General features: G+C 39.9%; 2 protein-coding genes across 5 annotated transcripts; one reads left to right on the top strand and one right to left on the bottom strand.

Moving 5' to 3' along the window:
* Positions 1 to 507: 507 nt before the first annotated feature.
* Positions 508 to 3924, bottom strand: LOC105806699 (centromere protein U-like). The gene is given in 3 exon segments (XM_012639907.1): positions 508 to 1170; positions 1289 to 1325; positions 3582 to 3924. Coding segments are annotated over 3 exon segments (870 nt in total). The 5' UTR covers positions 3752 to 3924.
* A 5867-nt stretch (positions 3925 to 9791) lies between these two features.
* LOC105806706 (spindlin-2B) lies at positions 9792 to 11673 on the top strand. Of its 4 annotated transcripts, XM_012639918.1 has the most exons (3): positions 9792 to 10057; positions 10726 to 10952; positions 11256 to 11673. In XM_012639918.1, exons 2-3 carry the CDS (start codon positions 10728 to 10730, stop codon positions 11502 to 11504), a joined length of 474 nt encoding a protein of 157 aa, XP_012495372.1. In that variant the 5' UTR covers positions 9792 to 10057; positions 10726 to 10727; the 3' UTR covers positions 11505 to 11673. The 4 variants fall into 4 exon arrangements, with proteins under 4 accessions (XP_012495372.1, XP_012495371.1, XP_012495370.1 ...); XM_012639917.1 differs by having other exon boundaries at positions 9801 to 10057; positions 10726 to 11673; XM_012639916.1 differs by having other exon boundaries at positions 9801 to 10057; positions 10723 to 11673.
* The last annotated feature ends 3078 nt before the right edge of the window (positions 11674 to 14751 follow it).

Genomic DNA, 14751 nt, shown 5'->3' with positions numbered 1-14751 from the left:
ATTAAATAAAAATAGTTCATATTTAATTTTACATAAGTTATTTAACCCATCATTATTTATGCCAAGTGCTGAAAAGAAAAAATGTTGACGATATATGAATGAATATTTAGCAGCTAGTTAAAACTTATTTTCTCGTGTCAAGCAAAAGAAAAAATTAAGTTGACTAAAAATAACTTTTAAGAAATTAATTTTTTTAGTTGTTTACTTTTGCTAGAAAAATAAATTGTGAATGATTTTTAAAAATTTCATTACATTGTTATTATGTATTTATATAAATTGCTAATTGGATATGTATTTTGAGACATTATAATTTATATAAGTAAATAAACTGCCTTAAAAGTCACTCAGCAAATATAGTTATACAGTTAAGTTAGATGTTACCAGCTTTCTAATTTTTTTTCTTTTTTTCAAAAAGAATTTTTATTTGTAAAATTATAGTTTCAGAAGGAAACAGACAATAGCATGAGACTAATCTTTATATAGGCACATTTTGGTAGACTGGTCTTCTCATTCCTGGTCAAGGAGCTTCTCTAATTGATGGTTAATATTTTGCAGATGGTTTTCAGTTCCCCAAACGGTTCTTGCATTAAATAACAGAGCTGGAAGGCTGGACGAATCATATATTTCCTTTACTTTTGGTTCTTTCTCTTGAATATCTGCATAATCTTAATAAAGCTGTTTGAAATTAGATAAGGAATACGTTGCATTCCTAAGGGAAGAATTTCTCTCCTTAAGTTTATCATATTTTGTTTGTACTTGTTTCAGCTGTGGCTCTAACCGAAGCAGTTCATTCCGGATTTCAATCAAATGCTGCCTTTTCTTTTTGATATCTGAAATCATCTTAGCATTCTTCCTTTTCAGTTTTTTCAACATCTGGGTATCTTCAAGCATTTTGATGAGTTCTTCTTTAATATTGAAATGAAATTTGTTGATGGCTTCCATACAAATTTTGGATTCTATTCTTTGTTTATACTCTAGGAGGGTTTTCACAAATGCATACAAAACAATATCCAGCTCCATGATGTCACTGGTTTTCTTTCCTTCTAGACACCAACTATGTGCAATGTTGAAAGTATCTGAATCTATAGCTTCACTTCTTGATTTCTCCCTTTTGACACAAGACATCTTCCCTTTTACCTGAGTTTTTGGTTGACTTTCTGTTGCCAGGGTCTCTTTTTTTTTCAGCATATTATGGGGGTACAGATGTTTAGGTTACGTATGTTGCCCTTGCCCACCCCCTAAGTCCGAGTTTCAAATATGTCCATCCTTCGGGTGGTGCGCATTGCACTCTGGTCTCTTTTTCAACAGAGGGCTGGGCACTAAGTGTTACTATTTTTTTAACCATATCATATCATTGCCATTTAATTTTTATACCACCCAAAATCAAGGTTTGTGTCTGCCCTAAAAAAGCTAACTAAAATTGGTTGCCTGTAGAAAATACAGAAAATTAGTGGTTATGAACATCTATCTGCCTTACTATTGACAAAATAATTTTGATTATTTTTTAATAGTAAAAACCATAGTAGATCCAGGTCCCCTTTACATGGTAAAATGATTAATAACCTAGGTAATGATATGCAGAGTATAATGACATGGTCTACACATAAAACATAATCTCTATGGGAAAACTATTCAAACTTTTCTTCTAACTGACTATTGTTCAGGGACTGCCAAAGCCTACAAAATAGCATTTTTTAATTCAAATGTCAAATGTGGGGCTATGTTTTTTTTATTTCAAGATATTATGAAGGTACAAACATTTTGGTTACATTTTAAGTCTTTGCCTCACCCAAGCGAGGATTAGAGGCATACCCTTCTCCTTTACAACGCTCACTGCGTCCATTAGTTGTGAGTTTAACCCCCACCAACCTTCCAATCCCTGGAGAATATTACTACCGTGTGAGCACCATACTGTTGATCAGTCAGTGAAAATTTGATGGCGAGTACGTGGAGCCTATTCTCCCAATCTTGTGATACCTCATTTCGGATAATGACTCAAGCTCTATCCAGGAAAATATAAGAGGTACTAGGTCACTGTCATTTCTTATAATTGAGTAATATTCCATTGTACACATATACCAAATTGTAATAATCCACTCATGAATTGACGGACACTTGTGTTGTTTCCACATCCTTGCAATTGTGAATTGTGCTGACATAAACATTCAGGTGCAGATGTCTTTATTATAGAATATCTTTTGCTCTTTTGGGTAGATGTCTAATAGTGCTATTGCTGGATCAAATGGTATTTCTATTTCTAGCTCTTTGAGGTATCTCCAAATTCTTTTCCACAGAGGATGCACTAATTTGCAGTCCCACCAGCAGTGTAAGAGTATTCCTGTCTCTCCACATCCTCACCAGCATTTGTTGTTTTGGGATTTTTTGATAGAGGCCAATCTCACTGGGGTTAGGTGATGTCTCATTGTGGTTTTGATTTGCATTTCTCTAATGGTTAGAAATGTTGAGCATTTTTTTATATGTTTGCTGGACATTATTCTGTCTTCTTTTGAAAAGTTTCTATTCATTTCCTTTGCCCATTTATTGATGGGGTTGTTTGATTTTTTCTTGTTGATTTTTTTAAGTTTTAGGTAGATTCTTGTTATCAGCCCTTTATTGGATGTGTAGAGAGTAAATATTTTCTCCCATTCTGTAGGCTGTCTATTCACTCTAATGATAGTTTCCTTGGCTGTGCAAAAGCTTTTTAATTTGATCAGATCCCATTTATTTATTTTTGTTTCTGCTGTGATTGCTTTGGGGGGTCTTCTTGAAAAATTCTTTGCCTAGGCTGATGTCTGAAAGGATCTTCCCAATATCTTATTCTAGAATTCTTAAGGTTTCATGCCTTAGGTTTAAGTCTGTTATCCGTCTTGAATTGATTTTTGTGAGAGGTGAGACGTGGGGATCCAGTTTCAATCTTCTGCATGTAGCTATCCGGTTTTCCCAGCACCATTTATTGAAAAGAGTTTCTATTCCCCAGTGTATATTTTTGTCAGCCTTGTCAAAGATTAGATTACCATATGCGGATGGTTTCATGTCTGTATTCTCAGTCCTGTTCCAAAGGTCTATGTCTCTGTTCTTGTGCAAGAACCATGCTGTTTTAATTAATATAGCCTTGTGCTGCAGCTTGAAGTCTGGCAGATTGATACCTCCCAGTTTGTTCTTTTTACTTAAGATTCCTTTGGCTATACGAGGTCTTCTCTGGTTCCATACCAAGCATAGAATTATTTTTTCTAGATCTATAAAGAATGATGATGGTACTTTCATAGGGATTGCATTAATTCTGTAGATCACTTTAGGTAGTATGGACATTTTAATGATATTGATTCTACCAACCCATGAGCAAGGTAGATTTTTCCATCTGTTTACATCTTCTACAATTTCTTTTCTTAGTATTTCGTAGTTCTCCCTGTATATGTCTCTCACATCTTTCATTAAATATATTCCTAGATATTTAAGTTTCTTTGAAGCTATTGTAAAAGGTATTGCATTTTCTATTTGAATTTCGGCTTGATTGTTATTGACGTATATGAATGCTTCTGATTTGTGTGCATTGATTTTTTTATCCTGATATTTTACTGAATGGTCCTATTTTTTTAGGAGCAACCAATTCAGCTGGTTTCTCTGAAAGTTCTGAAGATGCTGTAGTTGGAATAGCTTCGTGTTGTTGTGTAATTATTTTCTCTGCTGATTTAAATTTTCTTCTTACATCTCTTTCTTCAGCGCTTTCAAACGCATCGCTGTGGGCTTGCATTCTCTTCCTGGTTTTTTTGCCCTAATTTTTACACATTCATTTTTTACTTGCTTCACTTTCAGAAGTGTTTGAACTTTTTCTTGCTTCTTTTCTTGGAGGAGTTGAAGGGAAAGATAATCCACAATGTTTGGAGAATTCTTCTTCATCAGCATATACAGCTGTGCTGTGTAAAGGAGGATATCTTTCACGGAATGTGTTCTTCCTAAAGTGTTCTTTGCATATCTTGCACTCACATGCCCGCATGACCACAACTCGCCGCCGCAGTGCTATCAGGCTAGCATTCCAATTTTTTTTTTTTTTTTTGAGACAGAGTCTCACTCTGTTGCCAGGGCTAGAGTGCTGTGGTGTCAGCCTAGCTCACAGCAACCTCAGACTCCTGGGCTCAAGCGATCCTCCTGCCTCAGCCTCCCGAGTAGCTGGGACTACAGGCATGCGCCACCATGCCCGGCTAATTTTTTTCTATATATTTTTAGTTGTCCAATTAATTTCTTTCTATTTTTAGTAGAGACGGGTCTCACTCTTGCTCAGGCTGCTCTCGAACTCCTGAGTTCAAACCATCCACCAGCCTCAGCCTCCCAGAGTGCTAGGATTACAGGCGTGAGCCACCGCGCCCGGCCCCAATTTTTAATTTAACTTCTATGTTCAAATTTTATTCATTCTTAATCCTACATACAGCTTGCTATTTTTATGTATAACACACTGATACACATGCATTTATTGAATAGATACAATGGTATTCAATACATTAATGGTATTTAAATATCATGAGGGAACAATTAGAAAGAAATATCTTAAGCCTTCTAGTGGTCGGGGGACAATAAGGAAACAAGAGTTAAGAAGCACTGCTCTAGATGAGCTCACTTTTTTTCTGATTCAAACACGGTCTCCTTTTCACTATGTACTACCATCGTACTAACATTTCTCTCTGTACTCAAAGGCAACAAGTTTGTTTCCACCTCAAGGCATTTGCACTAGAGTTTTTTCTTACTCCCAGGGCTTTTCATAACTTCTCATAACTGGTTGCTTCTCATATACAGGTCTTGACTCAAATGTTACCTGTTCAGACAATCTCTCCTTCTGCCCCATAACCTTGTTTTTCTTCCTCTGCAATCCTTAATCACTGTGTTAACTTGTGTCTTTTTTACATTATTTGTTTATTTTCTGTCTTACTTTACTAGAATATAAAGTTTGAAGGCAGGAATCTTGTCTGTCTCATTCGCTCTAGTACTCTAGTGCCTAGAAAAGGGGTCTGGAACATAGGATTTTCTATAAATATTTGTTGAATGAATGATTACGTTACAGTTTTGTCTTTTCAAATAACTTGCTTTAAATCCCTTTTGCATTTGTTGGGTTTTATTTTTCTGTATTTGCCAGAGGGTTTTTTTGTTTCCTATTGTTTTATTTTTTCACAAAACTTAGACTTAGGTTATGCTACATCTCTTACTAATTTTCTATTTTTACTTCATCAGTCTCTGCAAATTTTAGTTAATTCCTTTAAGTCTCCATGGATGTCTGTAACAATAATTTCTAGTTAATTTTTAATAGAACTGGTCATTGCTATAAATTTATCTTTGAGTAGAGTGCTGGCTATAACCACATCATCTTAGTATGTTGTGTCATTGTTGGTATCATTTTTTAAGTTCTCTGTTGTTAATTTATAATTTCTTTTTCTTTTTGATTTAAGAGCTTTGTAGAAAATTGCTAAAATTTGTGAATACTGAATAGAGGACCAGACAAAGAAGCACAAAATATATTCTTAAATAAAAGATAGTCTTCTTTATCTGGAAAGATTATTTTATATCAGGACAGGTAGCCTGAAGGATGAATGCAGCAGCATTGAGAGAGGACCAAGATACTTAACTTATTGGCTAAATAAGCACCATCAATTCTTGAAATCAGAGTGAGAAATGTCACAATTAGATTGCACTCACCTGTTATTGCAGTATTGTTTGTAATAGCAAAATAACTGAGAAAAAAACCTGAATATCCATCAATAGGAGAATAGTTAAATACATTGTGTTTATGTATAGTATGAAATATTATATAGCTATAAAAAGATATTTTAGAGCTGTATCTATTGACTTGTGTGGTTGCACATAAATGTATATAGTATAATCCCATTTATGTTAAAAAGTGAGAAAAGGCTTTCAAGTTCCTATATTAGTGTTTATATTTGTATATTATTATAATATTGTAGAAAATGGTTTAGAACAATACATACCAGAGGTTTAATATTGGCTAAGTGTGATTGAAAGTCAAATGGAAGATCATTGGGAAGTTCTCGGAGGTGGCAAAGAGAAAAAGGAAAGGAGATAGAGGAAGGTTATTAGTCTTTTTTATTCATTATAGATCATTTTATTGCTATAAAGATTGGAGTAACATATTAACTTTTGGTAATTTTGGAAGATGGTCTTAATATTAATGCACAAAATTGTTAAAATAAGTGATAAGAAATTTTATTTTTTATTCTCATAAGCATAAATATCAGATCCCTTTATGTAAGAAAGATAAATCTAAAGTATGTGGAAAATAGATTTGAAGTGGAGAGACTAGAGTCAGGAAGCCTACCTCTTCCTCTGAGAATACATGAAACTCATCATTTTGTTAACAGCCTTTATTTAGGGAGTTGTTTGGTCATCCTACCGTATAGTTTTTTTATAGTACAGATTAGAATGGTATCTTTTATCTCATGCTTGTTTTTCAGGTAGCTCTTTTTTCCTCATCTGCAACTGAACCCTGAATTTTTTTAAAATCTCGAGATAATGTTCCATTTCCTGGCATGGAAACTAGTTGTGGAAGTCCCCGAGAATGTATTGTTTCATATAACTTCAAAGTCTAATGATATCATCTAGGAATACTATGTCATTTAAGTTGGGAACACTTTGACATTTAAGACGATTTCAACTACAAGTAACAAAAAACCCAGACTCAAATTACTTTAATTATAAAGAAATTTATTAGCTCACAACTTGGAGTCAGAAGTAGGACTCCAGAAATGGTGAGCAGCAGCTAAATGATAAGATCAGAGGATTCAGAGTATTTCCATTCTCTCCTACGCCATATTTATTACACAGGTTTTTCCCTCAGTCTGGTAACAGAGATTCCAGGGGTCATATAAAGATATAGCACCATTCTAAATAAGAAAAGGAAACATCATTACCTGTTTCTTTTCCTTAGGAGTAAAGAGATGTTTTAGAAGACCTCCAGCAGACATGCTATCATGTTTAATTGACCAGGATTACACACCCAGTGCTTAAAAAATCACTTGCAGGGTCAATGGCATCACCATGACTAGTTAGACTAATCTTTTAGAGTCAGATGAATATTGGGATGTCAGTGCCCACGACCACCTACATGTGCAGAATGTATCACTAGGACACATTCTTCTTCTTTCATATAGCTTGGTTCCATTCTCTTCTGTGTGGTGCTTTTGTTCTCAGACTCCAGGTGATGGTAAGGTGAATAGAACAGCTTAATACTCATAACCCTTAGTTTCTTTCTCATGCAATTGAAAAGATCATCTGCCTCATGCCCAAAAGTTTGTGCAAAGTATCATCTCACCTCATCTTGCCCTGTATAGGTTGAATGCCTATTCCCAAACCAATCACTCTAATAGTAATTCCATATACTGAGAAGCAGGCTTAGGCTGTTCCCAAGAGGAAAATTGTAGCAATAGTACCAGAAGTGTGATTGGATGCTATGCTGCAATATCAAATGATGTCTACTACATACATTTTGCAGCTCAGTATCTATATAACCTGTCTTGCCATACTTACACGTTCAACAATGTCTCCAATTTTTACTTTGATCAAATGCTGGTGGAATATGAACTGTTACCATCTATTTGGAAAATATCTTTGCAAAAATAACTGTCATTTTAACTTTTAAGGCGATAGATTAGTTTGACCATTTTTGAACTTTAAATAAATTGAATGGTACAGCATGTGCCCTTTTGTTTTCTGGTTTCTTTTGTTTGACATACTTGTGAGATTTGTTCATGTTGCTGTATGTAGTTGTAGTTTGCTCAGTCTCACTGCTGTGTGATATTCCAATGCATTAATATAGCACACCATATCCAGTATACTACTGATGGAAATTTAAGTGAGTTTCAGTTTGAAGTCACTACAAATAATTGAACATATTTTATTATTCTTAAACCACTTTATTGAAGTATGATTGACAAAAAGTTGTACCTATTTAATGTATAGAGCCTCACGATGAACACATATTGCTTATAAAGAAAATAGGGTTTGGGATTTTAGTAAGAAGAGACTAAGCAATTCAAAACAATTTTCCCATAAGAAACATATAAAATCTGGATAAAAATAGTAAAAAAAAAATCTGCTCAAAGGCATCTAAGAGCTGAGAAATAAAGAATAATTATCCAGCCAAGATAGGGGGAGAACAGGTCTAAGGGGCGAACAGGGCATTTGGTAGATGTTTTCCCCCTGGGAAAGTTTACTCTTTCTAGAGAGAATTGCTGAAAGACATATAGGCTCAGTAGAGCTTGTAACTGCTTGTTGAAGTTGCAGATACAGAAACTAGAGTCCAGGCCCTGGTAAATCTAGGGTTATATCCCAGGAATAAGGGTTAACCAGAACTAAACAAACCCTCACAGAAACTACAGCTTATCTGCAAATTGATTTCCACAAAAATTTATGAAACTGTATTTGCATCAGCACTAGATACTCTTTTCTCATGCTCAGTAATATTAAACTGTACTGTAATGTTCTTTCCTACTTTGATTGTTGAATTAAAATTATCATTGATCTTATTTTCTCTTTTAAGAGTTATTTTATTATTTTAATCATAGTTCTGTTAACATTGAACTCATCCCATGATTCAGATACTGTGTCTGAATAACTAAGATACCATTAAACATTGACATTGTTTACAGGGTTTTTTGTTTATTCATTTTGGTTTTGTTCTGTTTCGTTTTACTTTATTTTACATTTTAATATATCAAATAATGATATGGGTACAAAGTTAGTATTTAACCTTTCCCAAAATATAGAAAGAATCATTCCAGCATTCCTTAGAGAATCCTCAATCTTTACCCGCTAATTTATAGAACTATCATTTTTACATAATTATTTCTAATAAAGTTATCTTTCCAAAGGTTTCCATTCTGATAAATAGAACAGATTACCAGGTATTATGGAAATATTATCTCAAATGTCCAGTAATGGGAGAAAAATCAAATTAAGGATCACTGTAAAATTGAATTTCATGGACCAAGGGCCAGACATGTAGCAAGTGCTCAATTGATATTTGTTTAATGAAAAAATAAATTAAAAAATATATACTGTGCTTAGAAAATGCTTATTCTTGATGGAAAAAGGCATGGCATGAAATTGCATTTGCAAAATTATGCCAGTTTTGTAAAAGCTTAACAAAAAGAAAAAAAACAATGAATATTAATATTTTGCTGTGAGACCAGAGGAACAAGATGTGAGATTGAAGTCATTTTTTTCTTTATATCAATTTCCCAAAATTTACACAGTGCTCATTGTTCATGCAATTGTACAATAGATGAAAAGAAAAACGAGAAAAAAAATGGAAAAAAAAATCACTCAAGACAAACAAAAAAGGCCAGGAAAGACTGCTTAAGAAAATTAGGTAGAGACTGAGTAAAATTGGCAGGCTGAGCACTAGTGAAATTCTCTCATCCAACTCCAAATCTTTTTTAAAATAAGAGTAAAGGCAAATTTATGGATAGGAATTACTCCCTAAAGGCACCCGAACAAACAAAAGGGCGAATTCCTGGAAGAAGGGAAGCAGATGGGGCAGGGGCTCTGAGAGGGCGAAAGTGGAGGTGGGGGTGGAAGTCAAGGGGCCCAAGATGGGTAGTGAAGGGGACTACCAGCTAGGAGAAGGTTTCTGGCATGGGCTACTCCGGATTTGGAAAGAGGTGGAGCCACAGCTAAAAGCTCCTCCTGGGCAAGAGCAGTAGCAGGGCTTGGGAGCAGGGGAGGAGAAGGGGGCGCGGTGTTTGGCAGGAAGGGGAGGCCTCTCTCTTCCCAGGAAGCTGCGCTACAGCAAGAGGGAGGAGACTGCGGCGGCGGCAACAGCTAGTAGAAGCCCAATGTGGCAGAGGGGCCGCCGCCACCGACAGGGAGACGGAGGGACCGCGAGCCAAGCGCTGGGGACGCCGCCGCCACCAGCAGTCCTCTTGCCTGCCTCGCAGCCCTCCTAGACACGCTGCTCGCCTACGGATCCTACCCTCCCAACTCTTGCAAGCACTCACTCCGCTGGTCGCCCACTGATCCCCCTTCCCCATAGGCTCACAGGGGAGGCAGCAGCAAGGTGTCCGATTCCAGGATTCCAGCACGTGAGGCCCGCGATCCCCGCCGGAGGACGCCAGGCAGGGAAAGGCCATTGGTGGGCGCCAGAATGGAGAGGGGGGATGGGAAGGAATCCGGCAGGAGACATGGGGTAGGGGTGGGCACCGGGCAAGTGTGGGGTGGGAGAGTGCGGTGGGCAACAGGAAAAGGGGTTGGAGTTAGGGGACAGATAAGGATTCGAAGGTGAGTGCGTGGGGAAGCAAGGGAGGTGGGTGCCAGAGGAGCACTTGGGGTAGGCAGGGGGCTCGTGGGCAGCAGGCTGGGGCGCTCAGGGCAGGAGGGCAGTGGGTGCCGGCCAAGGTACTGGAGGGATAGGTGCTTTGCAGGGGATCAGGAGTGGACAACAGTGGCAGTGGTCACTGAGCAAGGAGGAGGTAGCCCGCCCCTTCTGCAGAGTTCCTAACACAGCCACCTCTACCACCACTCTAGCCCTTCCCACAGCCCAAAGGAAGCTAAGAGGGAGAGCACCGCAGGCACACAGCCAGGATTTCCAGCATTGCTGCCAGGCTCATGGGGGAAATCTAGGCGCTGGTGCAGGATACATAGCGACATGGCTACAGGGGAAAGTTCACCTTATGGCATACTGGATATTTCTCTTTATCCTCTGCCTCCCCCCCCCCCCACCAGCAGGCATGAAGACCCCCAACGCACAGGAGGCCAAAGGGCAACAAACTAGGGCAGCTGTGGGACGGGCCACTGGGTCTGCAAACTTGACAAAGAAAAAAGCCCCCCAAAAGAAGCAGCGGGGCAGACCTTCGTCCCAGCCCCGCAGGAACATCGTGGGCTGCAGAATTTCTCACGGATGGAAAGAAGGAGATGAGCCTGTCACCCAGTGGAAAGGAACCGTTCTGGATCAGGTGCCTATAAATCCCTCTCTTTATCTGGTGAAATATGATGGAATTGACTGTGTCTACGGACTGGAACTTCACAGAGATGAAAGGGTTTTGTCTCTTAAAATTCTTTCCGACAGGGTGGCATCATCTCAAGTTAGCGATGCCAACCTTGCAAATACCATAATTGGCAAAGCAGTGGAACATATGTTTGAGGGTGAGCATGGTTCTAAGGATGAATGGAGGGGGATGGTCTTAGCCCAAGCACCTATCATGAAAGCCTGGTTTTATATTACCTATGAGAAAGATCCTGTCTTGTACATGTACCAGCTTCTAGATGACTATAAAGAAGGTGACCTCCGCCTTATGCCAGAATCCAGTGAGTCTCCTCCAGCAGAGAGGGAGCCAGGAGGAGTTGTAGATGGCCTGATAGGTAAGCATGTGGAGTACACCAAAGAAGATGGCTCCAAAAGGATCGGCATGGTCATTCACCAAGTGGAAGCCAAACCCTCTGTGTATTTCATCAAGTTTGATGATGATTTCCATATCTATGTCTATGATTTGGTGAAAAAGTCCTAACTGTTAGGGTAAAATTTGCCACATTTGTGGAAACAAATGTATACTTTGTCGACACACAAAAAATGTTGCTTTTCAGTGTATTGAAAACTTGAGGGTCCCTGATAACCCAACATCTTTGCCAGCATAACTGTTGTTTTGTTCTAAAAAATACAAATTTATGTGGACATGACATGCTGTGTGTAAGCACTTTGTCTTGCTGAAAAGCTTGGGTACGTTTAGTGGATGGGGCATGAAAGGAAGGAACAGCTGTCAATTCAGCTAGAATCACAATCAGTCATCTAAAAATGGCATGGGACTTAGCTGGTCTGGTCTGGAGTTGCGGGTGTGGGGGGCGGGGGAGGAGGAACTATAGATGGACTGTGGGGGAAGGGAGAGGAGAAGATGACTGCTTAGGAAGAGGTGGGGAAGGGCCAGAAAGAGAGAAGCTCCCTGGGGGAGAGGATGACCTATGAGGAGGAAACATCCAGCTGGGAAGGGAGTGAAAAATTACAGAGGGAGAGTGAGATCCCGAGGCTTAGAGGAAAACAGACAGAATAAATTGAGTAGAGAGGGACACCAAGAAGCTTAGAAGAGGTCCAGAGTCAGGGGGAGAAAGAACACATGGGCAGGGATCTGCGGAAAGGCTAAAGGATACTAAAGAGGAGAGGCTAAAGGGAGGGTCTGTGCAGGGGTGGGGGTGGGTAGCAGAAAGGGCAGGATACTGAAGAAGGAGGACTTCAAAGAAGAAAGACTGACAGAGGGAGCGAGAATACAGAAAAAGAGATGTGGGGAGTGGGTCCCAGGAGGGATGGGAAGGCTCAGGAAAAAGTCAGACTTCTGGCAGTATCCCCGTTGCTCTCCCTGGCTCTGTGCACGAAGGAAGTGTGTCAACTGTCAAAGAAGCCAGATGCATTGGAGGTTCCCTTGAAGGGCATTTTGACAGGCATGACTCGGGCAAGTTAAACAGGAATCAAGTTTATACCTATAGGACTTTTCTTGTTTCGGGGAGTTCATGCCACACCTACCCAGCAGAACCCCAGCCCTCAGCCTAAACACATTAACACTCTAAGCACTGGGTGGTGGGTTAACTCCTCACATTTCCCAGAGGGCACAGGTGCAGTCAATCTTGGACCTGAAGGTCTTGGTTCATTTACCCTACCCCAGATTAACAACACTTGTAGAGAATGGGGTCGTGGGGGCTCTCAGAACTTAAGAGATGTGCCATCTTGGGTTTGGAAAGTATTTTATCCAGAAAAATGGAACTTACTGAAACCAGGTACAGCAGTCCCATCACTGTTCTTCCCACTGCTCAAATGTTCCTCGTCTCCCTAGAGGGGAGGGCCATCAAAGATGTCTCTCTCCAAGGCAAGGGGAGTACTCAACTATCCATGCTTCTTTCAGCAGTTGCCTGGAACCACAGGTGTCTCTAACCAGTGTTCCACCAAAAGGAGGCCCACTGCTCCCAGAAGCCCCATTCTGGATAGACCCCCCACAATGCCAGTTTCTACTGTCCTCTCACTGGTACCTCCTGGCTGATCGTGCCCACTCCAAGCTCACAGGGAGCTGGGATAGAAGTTTGTGCAGCTCTTTGTTTTCAGGTGAGGTAGATGCCATGGGGCAGTTGCACTGGGAGCTGTGACTTTATATAACTAACTGATTTGGCTGTATAGTGCATAGTGTATAGTTGTGGCTGGCGGGGAGAGGGAGTGGCAATCCCAGTAAAGTCCCTCAGAACTATGGTGTCCGGGTCTGTGTCCTTCTCTTTCTCTCCTCCTTGTCCTTCCCTGGTCCGCCTTCCTCCTGTGGTCCCTCTGAAAACCCTCTCTGGTTTCTACATCCCCACCCTTCACTAAATTATGCCCTTGTCCCCAAAGAGAGTGCTGGTGACTCCCCACTACCCAGGTTTCCATAACCACATGAATAGTGGGGGGAGGCAAGAAGCTTTCAGGAGTTGAAGGAAGGTGGCAAATCCAGTTCATTCTCTCCACCAGACATGACCTGAGGCTGATTGCCTCAAGATTTGCACAAGGCAAGCCCACCTCACCATGGCAGGGACTAATCTTTCTTTTATATATCACACAATTTAGTCCAGGAAACACCACCAGACTGCTCAGGAACCAGCTTCATTCAGCTGTCAGGTTTGGTTTGAACACTGTGTTTTTATTGTTTTCTATTTTAAATTAGGCACTTTAGACATTTGGGAGAGTTCACATGATGAAAATCCATCTTTCTGGCCTCTCCTGAAAATGAAACAGAAGAAAAAATCATGAAGATTAGGGCCCACATTCCAACAAGGATACAAGCATCTGGGTCTGACTCAGAATGCCCTCTCCAGTTGGCCACACCCCCAGCTGGCCTGTTTCACTCTAAGAAAATGCATTGTTGTCCCCTGGAAGCATTTGTGTTTGTACCCTTGAGGCTAGAGCCAGGGAAAACTGCCCCTTTTGACTTGCTTTGACTCCATTTGCCTCCCCCCCCATTTGCTTTTTAGTTTATTTGTTTTTTCTTCATCCCACAAATCCTTACTTTGGGTGCTCTCTGTTCCTATCACTCTTCTAGGTGTACATATTAATGATAGAGAAATGAACAAAAGAAACAAATAAAAAAATCTTACCCTCAGGGAGCTTTCATTTTCGTGTGGGAGACAGTAGCCAAAATAAATAAGTAGATGTAAAGTATTTTCGTAGTGACAAGTGCTAAGAAGAAAAAATAAAGGAAGGAATTGGCATGTGAAATTCCAGGGTGGAGTCTGAAATTAGATAGACAAGGTGGTCAGGGAAGGTCTCACCGAGCACTTTCCTTTTTTAAAAAATTACTGTTTATTTATTTAATTTGTGACTGGTTCTCGCTCTGCCTCCCAGGCTGGAGTGCAGTGCCTCGATCATAGCCCGAGTAGTTCCAGTGCAGCCTGGAACTGCTGAGCTCAAAGTGATCCTCCTGTATCAGCTTCTGGACTAGCTGAGATTACAGGCATGAGCCACTGCACGGGGTTAGAACTTACCTTTTGAGTAAAGATCTAAAGGCAGTGAGAGAACTGGCCATGTAGCTGTCTGAGGAAGGAGTATTCCAGGTAGAGGGACAGCAAGTGTTGAGTAGGCCTGGCATGTTCGAGGAACAGGGACAATGACAGCAAGGCTGGAGTTCAGTGAGCAAGGTAGAGAATGATAGGAGGTGATTTCAGAGAGGTAATGGGGATGGAGGAGAAGCAGATAGCTTAGAGCCCTGTAGGTATGTTCTAGAACAGAATTTGACTTTTGCACTGAATGTG

The sequence above is a fragment of the Propithecus coquereli genome, unplaced genomic scaffold (assembly GCF_000956105.1).
Source record: "Propithecus coquereli isolate 6110/MARCELLA unplaced genomic scaffold, Pcoq_1.0 Scaffold143, whole genome shotgun sequence".
In the NCBI taxonomy this organism is placed as follows: Eukaryota; Metazoa; Chordata; class Mammalia; order Primates; family Indriidae; genus Propithecus; species Propithecus coquereli.
Note: the sequence above shows the minus strand (reverse complement) of the source record. Positions and strands in the feature narration are given on the sequence as shown.

What these genes read in the sequence shown, in the direction of transcription:
- LOC105806706 (XM_012639917.1), top strand. Translation starts at nt 10,728, where the DNA reads ATGAAGACCCCCAACGCACAGGAGGCCAAAGGGCAACAAACTAGGGCA.